The sequence below is a fragment of the Falco naumanni genome, chromosome 5 (assembly GCF_017639655.2).
Source record: "Falco naumanni isolate bFalNau1 chromosome 5, bFalNau1.pat, whole genome shotgun sequence".
In the NCBI taxonomy this organism is placed as follows: domain Eukaryota; kingdom Metazoa; phylum Chordata; class Aves; order Falconiformes; family Falconidae; genus Falco; species Falco naumanni.
In genome coordinates, this window is record NC_054058.1 from 9,584,356 (window position 1) to 9,593,938 (window position 9,583).

At 38.9% G+C, this 9,583-nt stretch overlaps 1 protein-coding gene across 4 annotated transcripts; it reads right to left on the reverse strand.

Moving 5' to 3' along the window:
• Positions 1 to 917: 917 nt before the first annotated feature.
• Positions 918 to 9,569, reverse strand: RAD51AP1 (RAD51 associated protein 1). 4 transcript variants are annotated; one of them, XM_040594812.1, is made up of 10 exons: positions 9,450 to 9,569; positions 8,587 to 8,636; positions 7,082 to 7,223; positions 6,177 to 6,286; positions 5,786 to 5,860; positions 4,978 to 5,130; positions 3,670 to 3,825; positions 2,983 to 3,129; positions 2,254 to 2,439; positions 1,974 to 2,085 (listed from the first exon to the last, which is right to left on the reverse strand). In XM_040594812.1, exons 1-9 carry the CDS (start codon positions 9,560 to 9,562, stop codon positions 2,303 to 2,305), a joined length of 1,083 nt encoding a protein of 360 aa, XP_040450746.1. In that variant the 5' UTR covers positions 9,563 to 9,569; the 3' UTR covers positions 1,974 to 2,085; positions 2,254 to 2,302. The 4 variants fall into 4 exon arrangements, with proteins under 4 accessions (XP_040450747.1, XP_040450750.1, XP_040450746.1 ...); XM_040594815.1 differs by having other exon boundaries at positions 9,442 to 9,515; XM_040594813.1 differs by lacking the exon at positions 2,254 to 2,439 and having other exon boundaries at positions 918 to 2,085.
• Between the last annotated feature and the right edge of the window lie 14 nt (positions 9,570 to 9,583).

Below are 9,583 nucleotides of genomic sequence, written 5' to 3' on the forward strand. Positions count from 1 at the left end.
TTGAAAGATGTCACGATTAAGACTAGAGGAACACAAATCTCAAACGTATGTTTCATGGAAAAAAAAAAAAAGTGTGATGAAAGGAGAGTGGAGGAAAAGGGGTTACTAAAACTACCAGCTATAGAAATACTTTCCTGAAGCACCGCATCGAGAAAATACTTTGCATTGTTACATACATTTTCCTGTGGCAAGAAAACACGCAACCACATGAAATCTATATTTATCCCTGAAAAAATATAAAAGCAAAGATGACAGTTTGATTTCAGTAGAGAGAGACTTGGTAACTGTGATATATTGAGGGAGCTGCTCTTCTGCACAGCCACCCTCACAGGAAAGCAAAGGACTGAAGCAAAACTGGGGGGCAGCAGACTGGGATGCTGCACTGAACCACCCTGGGGCCCAAGGCTCTCTGTGCTTCCCGTTTTGCTGCAGCCACTTACCCACCCTACTCCTCAGAAAGGGGCTACATGAGTAGGCACAAAGAAAGGGAATCAAGGAGAGGAACAGCATAACATACACACTCCATACTAGTTGTCACAAGCATTATTCTTGGATGCCTACCTTTTGTCCTGTGGGTACTCCTGCTTTAATCCTGTTTGGAAGCAGTTTCAAGCTCATCTGATCGCAACCTACTGCAAACTTCTGGGTTTTTGATGTGTCATTTTAGCAGGCTATGACAACTCATGATCAAGTCAGACAAGCACTAGAAGACAGCAGGCACGTGCCCCCCTCCCCTCAGCGAGCTCAGCCCAGCTTACTGGATCACACTTCACTCTGGGCTATGTGATTCCATGCCAGGAATCCCAAATGTGGGTGATGCAAGATTATATACCACAATGCCCATGTTTCCTTGTTTCTGGAAAACAGATTTTCATCCATAGATTTCTTCTCATATCTTTCCATAAGGCAAATGCATATTGTTTTAATAAATACGTATTTATTAGTATCTTGTTTTAATAATCTAAGTACTACACTGTCACAAAGTAATTTGTTATACCATAGTTTTATTTTAGGCTACACCATGCTTTTGTCTGTGTAATTACTCTGACTAAGGCTAAATATTCCTTTGTTAACGCAATGCACTCAGTCATGACCAGTTCCCTTAAGCAAGACAAGGAAAAACGGATCTGCTGGGTCATCTGACATAGTCAATATGCTTAGATCGGAAATTACTTACATTGTGGACTAATAAGTTTGAAAGCTCAGTCTCAGTAACATACCACTTCAACACTTTACAAAATCCCTAACTATGCATGGTTTTGTGGTCTTCAGTGAAGACCAAGGAGCTCAAAGCAAAATCCTTACCGTCTAAGACTGACTAATGCCATTGACTTCCAGCATAAGTATGTACATGCAAAAATATTTGCTGGACTGTAGCCAAAATTTACAAGTGAAAAGTCAATAAATTTGATTAATTATATATTTTATTTTAGTTTTTTTTAAAAAATAAACATTCTAAAAAATTTTTTAACTATAATACATAAAAATTCATTAAAATCCACATACAAGATATGCAAACATTAACAGGTTTTGAGAGTGGTGACAAACTTTCCAAGAAGGGGGGAGATAGTGACAACTCTTCCAAGAAATATTTTTTAAACTGTGACTTTTACCTCTGTTAAGAATTCATTTCTGGTATCGAATTCTATAACTGTCATAGTGCTGTCTAAACTATTTTAATGCCAAGAGTTTATATACCAGAGAGCTAAAATTATCAGAAAACCATATCAAAAAGCTGGTGACCCAGATATCACCTCGATTAAATAATATTATTCATTAGCACTTAAGGATGCCTAGCATTTTGCAGAATAAAAACTCATTACATTATTAGACACATTCATAAATGACAGTCCTCCAAAATGAATGATGCCATGAAGCTTTTGTTGCCCACCCTCTATTTATAAGGAAAACACTTCCCCAAATCTTTTCCTTCATGTAGCACCTTGTCACTGACCATTTAACTGCTGGCAGCACTGGGATGCAATGGTTTGACTCTTGCTAGTCTGGAGAGGCCAAGTCTAAGACACTGAGCAGGTGACTTAACAGAGACGTATTTCATAGAGTTATTACTGCTTCCTGATGCAGCTGAAAATAATTTTAAAACAAAAAAAGGTGTAAGAAGTTTAGAGGGAAAAAATAATTCACATGACTGTTTTCATAGTTTTCACAGCAGAACAAAAAAGGTATTCTAAAGATATTGCAAAAAGGTCTGAACAACACACCATAGAAGCACATGAAAATCACCACACTCACCGGGAATCAATCTATTTGGGAGCCAATGCAGCATGTGCGGTGCACAGTTTTAATTAACCAGCAACACACTGCAGCAACGCTGGACAAGCACATAAAAACTGTTCCCAGTGTACTGTGCATTTCCAAGTGCTCCACAGAGAATCACACAACACAATTCCACGTGGGAAAAGAAGGCTTGAGAGAAATCTTGGACCCAAACAGAAACAAACACATCCAGAAAAGAAGAGTAAATATGAAGGAAAAGCAACGTAAGAGGCAGGAGTCAGCAGCAGCATGCTCAAACACCTTAAGAAAGCTTCTAAGCATTTCCTTTACTAGAGCAGTTAAAACACTCCAACATATTTCTAATATTATTTGTTAAAATGGGTAATAATGCAGCATATACCAGAGATAAAGCAAGCTCTTATTGAGAGAAATGATCACAAAGCAATCTCTTGATTAAGATTGATCCACACTCTGGAAAAATATTGGATTAACTTCCCCACATAAAGAAGTTAAGAGTAATGCTGTAAGAGGAAAAGAAGCCAGAGATAGCTTTTCTTTCTTCTTCTCTCTTCTTTTTTTTTTTTTTTTTAAATCTAAGGTCAAAATAATACCTTTCATTGTAAAAGGGCAGTCACTTTTCTGAAATACTGTTTATTTGTTTGTTTACTTGTTTGCTTTTAGGAGAGACTGCTAAAAGCTTAAGTCAACTAATGTATCTGTTTATAGTTACAATCTTACAGGTACCTGGAGGTATCCATCTAGGCTTCTTGTCTGTTACAGGACTTGATGTATGTAGAGGCCTCCCAATTGGTTCTGACAAACTGCACACCACCTTTTGCGTCGGCTCAGATTTTTGTTCCGTTACATGTGAAGGAGAAACTACAGGTGATACTTAGTTGGAAAATAAAAGCAACCTTAGAAAGACACTCTTGAGCAGAGAAAGCATCACACTGCATAAAACGATAGATCACTGTACAGCACAAACTCTCTGCACTGCGTGAAATAATGACTGTTACTAGATTGTCATATGTTTAACTATACATTGATACAGTCAGTGCTGTTATACTCTGGAATATCAATTCTGCTTTGAAAAGTGTAATTGCAAGAGGAAGGTATGAGATTATAATTTTTTTAAAAAAAAAATCTCAGATCACTCATTGTAATTTAACCTTTTCTTAAAAGCTAGATATAGTTATATAAAAAGAAATGAACTTCCTATTCACTATTGTCTGTTCTTATTGTAAGGACTGTTAGCTTACTATGAAGAGTTTTTTCTTTCACAATTGTTTTCCTACTCTCCTCCCTTTATAGGCGCCTTCATCATAATCCTGCACATTCAGTCTGCCAGCCAAATCTGTCTATTCCTTCAGTGAAAATAAAAGGGACTTTTGTTACAAAGAAGTCTATTTCAAATTCATAGTACAAACTTACCTGTAGTATTAATCTTCGATTTGGGAGTTTTCTTCTCTCTTGCAGCTAGCATCTTCTCTCTTGCTTTCTTTTTATTCCCTTTGGCTTTCTTCTTTTCCAGAGCAAAGTCTTCATCATCACCTTCACTATAATCTGAATCTTCTTCTGACTCCACACCTACAGCAAGGAAAACGGATGTCACCGTTGTACAGGAAATACAATTTACTATTACACTGCAGGGCCTTCTAATCACATTCTAGACATAAAAACCCAGGATATCTGAAGGACACAGTAGAACAAATTTGCACATATTTGTATGCTGAACTAAGAAAGAAATAGCTTCCATAAAATATTTTGTATTTAAAGAATTCTTGTTCTGTACTATAATAATGGAACACCCTGGTACAAACTGCATACAATAATGACTTTAACAGCAGAATTGTCAATATTCCACGTGTGCAAGATGAAAAAGTTAATTTTTTTTGGCAGGGCTTCTGATTTTTACATGTTCTTAGTCATAACTACTTAAAGTGAAAAAACACTACATCTAATTTCAGCTGTAAGAAATATTTTATAGATTTATTATTAAAAAAACCCAGACATTAGCAAATCTTAAAAATAGTTCTCTATCAACAGAAATATCTGGATTATTCCCCTGAAAAATTATTTCACTGACAATTCCAAAACCACTTTCCAATAAACCTTGCAGTAAGGAATAAAAGAATGGATGCATGCATGTTAACCATTGGGGAACTGATAGAGAGTCTATCATATTCTGCAGGTATTCAATACTAGGCTGCTACCAGAAGCAAGAGTATGATGCTAGACCGGCCTCTAATCATATGTAGCATGGTCTTCTGAGAGTGGAGAATTGGAGGAATGAAAGAAGGGAGGTGACATACTTTTTAGTAAACAAAGCTAATACTGAAAGCACTAACACCTGACACTAGTCCTGAGTCACTGTTTTGATGCAAACCCCAGTTAACAACTGGAAAAATTAAGAGACAGAATACAGACATGAAATTTTCCTGGACAAAAAGGGTAGAAGAAATTTGTTCTGACATAGTGCAGCAAATGCAGAGAAGCAGTATCATTTTTGCCAGTTTGGGGAATGTGTATGAATAACCTGTAACTTATTAATAATACTTTTATTGAATAAAATTAGATTTAGTATCAAAGTGAAAGTAGTATTAGAAGATCCATTAAGGGAGGAGAGAGAAGATACAGTAGAAGCAGTATGCATTTCACTGACAATATAAACAACATAAAATATAAGGCATCACATTCAAAGCTCATCTAAGGAGGGTGTACTTATAAAAAAGAACTTACTGACTACAGACTCTGGCTCAGAATCAGCAGCATGCTCTCCATCATCACTATCAATGGTCGGTAACTTCTTCTGATGTGCTGGAATTTTAGCTGCTGCTGTCCTCTGCCTACCATCACCCCTAGGTATGTCATCAACCATAACCTGATTGAGGCCTAGAAAACAGAAGGTGGTCTAATTAATTCAAATTCACTGTAAATCTGTTCTCCTTCCCAAAAAGAAGCAGGTGTTTGAGTCCCCAGAATTCATCTGTGATTTTGAAGTATACTATAGAGAAGTGTATCATCAGCACTTGTTTTCATGTGATTGGCATTTTGCTGTTTTAACTGACCAAACTGTACATTCTGGTTGTGATAGTTATCAAATATTTATAGGTAATCAAGCTAACAAAATGATAGAAGACCAAAAATAAAACTGGAAAAATGAAAGTGTTTCCAATGGCACAGCAAATGTTTTAGTCACGTTTATTTGATGCTTATGCATTATGGACCCATTAAGGAGTTGGGGGTAAGTGTAACTTCTTGAAGAAATAAACTCGGCATCTAAAAACATCATGCCTGTTGCTTTTTCCAACTAACTTTTAGTGATCTGTAACAATCTCATGTAGCAACCCACAGGTTTTCCCATTTTACAACTGCAACCAAATTTTTAATGAAAAAATTGATGCATCCTTCAGTTTTTATTTAAGATAAAGACTCTTTTTCCACTTAAGTGAAAATCAGAAACCAATAGAAAGAAAGAAGAGATAAGCTACTTAAATGTATCTTGAAATGCTATTTCTGAAAAGACAAGAGTATGAGAATAACTTACCTAAAAGTTCACTGTCTACACTGCAGTTGGAAAAAAGGGGTCTCCTGTGTACATTTTCTGATTCAGTATTCTTACCTGTTTTAGGATCCAGAAAGCAAAAAAAAATATAATTTAAAATATTAGTATACAAAACCACATTATAAAAAGACATGATATTAAGAAATGAAAATGACTAACATTTTTATCCGTCTCTAATCAAACTATATGTTTGGAAGATCTTACAGAAGAGTTATCTTTTCGCACAGACCATAAAAAGACAGGCACTACCTAGAAATTCTCATTTCCTTCTCATGACATCTTGAAATAAAACTTTCAACCTATTTCACTGTAAAATAAACTGTCATGTTTGAATTCACTAAATATAGAGTATTGCATTGAACTGTAAAGTAACCTTGTTCTTCTGAATTTTGCACCTCCAGGATATTTGCAGATTTTTCTTTGACAGATAAGGCTAAGGCAACTTCCAAATCCCTTTGATAAAGTTTGTCATCCAAGGATATCCTGGAAAAAAAAACCCAAACATGCTAAATAATAAAACAATGACATGAGTGTTATAGATCTATTTCTGACCTGCTGAACTTATAATAATTCAAATACTTTTAAAGAAATTGGTATTTCAATACATACTCATAGCATATCGTATTATGAATATCACTTCCTGAAACCATTTAGACAAAGTACACAGTAATACTTAAAGCTCACTACACTTGAAAGTATTATGATTGCAAAACATTGTGTATATATATATAAACTAATAACTGGCATTATCACAGAAAAAAGTTATTACATTTGCTTGAAATACCAAACTGAAATGTAATATTTATACACACGTTTACTACCAAAATAATCTGATTTCTGTTTTCATTGATTTTATATTTTCTATCAAGCTTTAAATACATTCTTTTTTAAAGACTCAAACTTGACTTTATATTTCTGTTTAATGAGTACTTAAGTAACTCAGAATTGTTACCATTATTTTGCACCGTAGACAGAAGACGACAAGATCAGACATGCAAACCTGTTTCTGCACCTATGCTGAGCTCTTGCTGGAGTTTTTTTTACAGCTGTAGCAAAACAGACACAGCCCACTACTGAACTCAGGCAAGTTTTCTCAACTGCGTAATAATGTTACCCTTGATTTGCAACTGTACCATTAAAGTTGAAAGCTTTTATTACACTAATATATATTAGCTGTTTATTCTCAACTGCTTAGAATTCTAGGGAAAAAAAGCTCAAAACCAAATACTGCTACTGAAACCCAGCTTTACACAGAGTTGACCACATTTCAACATTTACCTTTTACCAGGTGTCTGCTTTTGTGATGGAACCAATTCTTTGTGTGGCTTTTTTTGCTTCTCTTTTTTCTCTTTCTTTGGTTCCTTGAGCTGTGTTCTGGATTTTTTGCTTGAAGGTGCAGCTATACAGGCAAAGTCTTCATCTGTTTGGGAAATGGCAACAAGCTTTAATGAGTTTCCCTACATTCTTCCATATGGCCAAAAGAAGTCATTCAACTTAATTTCATTGCACACTGCAAATATGCCAAAGAGAACTTTTGAAACAAATTATATTTTTAAAGAACACAACTACTATTGCTATACTATCCTTAAACATATTTTAAATGAAAATTTAACAAGAGCTCTTTCGCATATGCTTTTATTCAAGAAGTAATGATTCCAATTTTTATTACTAATAATGCAACGAAGCTGCAATGTCCAATGTGTTAACAGATTTTCAGTAACTAGAAGTTCACCTTTTGATATGCTGAACAGCTGTCAGTTATAATAGTAATATATGTTATTAAACAGTTTTCAGTTCTTGGTGTTTGGTAAATTGTTCCCCTTAATGACTCCCATTCTTAAAAAAATGCAGGCTGCTCCCTTTTCGCTGTCATTTGCATATTGCCTCTTACCAAATACAATGCATTTCTGCAATTTTCAAAGAAAATTAGAATGCATGAAAACTGTCTTTCTTCCAACAAAGGACACTGCATATCACAGCACAAAAGATGGAAAAAAGTAATCTTCAGTATTCTCTATATGATGGAGAACCTTAGATAAGATCACGAATGGTTCTTAGGATTTACACTTTTATATTACAAGAGGTCACTTATAAACTAAGAAAAGTCATGCACCACTTTTACACTAAGAATCTGCATCAATCTACATGATTCACACAAGACCTTCAACATTACCTATTTTTTCCCTCCCCTTCCCACCAATTCAAACGGTTCCCTGGATCCCGCAAACAGCACAGAACATAAACCCATGAAAGCAAACAAACACTGAAAGAAAAACGCATCACACCCATTAAGGCTTAGAAGTAAAGGAGACCAGTTACAAAAACAAACAGCCTGCAGTCAATTTTTCTTATCAATGGAACTCAAAATTCGACTGCTACGTCCTTACCCAAACCCCATCAAGACAGAGCCCTATACGAGAAGGGTTAGATCTAGGCATAGATGATTCAACACCTCCTTTATATTCTCATTTACAGGTTCTTGTGAACTGATAATCAGGACGACAGGGAGCAGCCAATTACCACTGAAAACCCAGGCAGGGAAACAGATTTTCCTGCAGCAAGACACAGTGTATTCACCAGGTTCCTGACAGACTGTGGTTATACTTCTCTGGCTTACAACAATCATAGTCTCCTTGAATTAGGAAATTTAACGCTGTGCCCAGACTACTTCCAGTGAAAACTGCAACAGCCTTCTCAATGAACTAATTCATTAAAGACACTTGGATGATATTTTGGGCCACTAATTAGCGTACATTGCTTTCATATAAGAACACACCACTCACCGTCATCTTCCAAATCCCCAAACTGAGAATAATCAACAATTTTTTTGTTCCTGTGGCAAAAAACACACACTATTAATCTTTTCAGACTGAGCATCTTGACTTGCCAAGACTTGATTTTGGGGTAAATCACATTTTACAAGAAAAAAGCAACACATTTTCAAATGTACGTAGAGCCAGTGCCGCCGTACACCGTACAGTTATTAAGAATAGCTTCTAGATTTTTTAAAATCTGAAAATAACAGTGCTTTTTGTGGTTCTCGCTGTGGGAGCGTTCTATTCTCCCGATGTACACACCGCCCTAGAGCTGCTACCGTGCCAGGGAATTAACTCCTGGGTCACTTTCGGGGACGTGAAACGCGCTTGCCGTGCCGCTTCCAGGCCGTGCCCTGTGCGGCGGGGCCCCGGGTGCTGGCGTTGCCCCAGGCGGGGGGGCACGGGCGGCACTGCCGAGCCCACCCCTCAGCCAGGGATCGGCCCAAGGGCCGCCACCCGCCGGGGCTGCTCTTCGCGGGACGCGGCCGCCGCCGGCCCCATGGAGAAGCCCCCGCGCTTCCTTCCAGCTGGAAGGGGGACGGCGGCGGGCCCGCCTCAAGCCCGGCGCCACGGCAGAGCTCGGTGCGGGGGCGCCGGGCTGGGAGGGGTCCGGCCCGACCGGCGGCCGCGGGGGACCCGCCCGCTCCCTCAGCGAGCAACGGCCGCCCGCGGCGCGCGCGCCTGAGGCTTTCGAGGAAACGTCACGCAGCGCCGCTGGGCGCGAGCTCCCGGCACCGCGCGAGCTCCCAGCACCCCGCGCGCCTCGGGGCCGGGCGGGCGGCAGCGGCTCACGGCCGCCGCGCATCCCGGCGCCGCACGCACCTCCTCACCGGCCGCGCCATCCCCGCCGCCGCCTCCCGCACCCGCCGCCCGCGGGGGGGGTACGCGCACCGGTGACGACACGGCTGCCCCGCCCCCTCCGCCCCGGCGCCGCCCGGCACATTCGCCACAAGGCGGGCGGGTG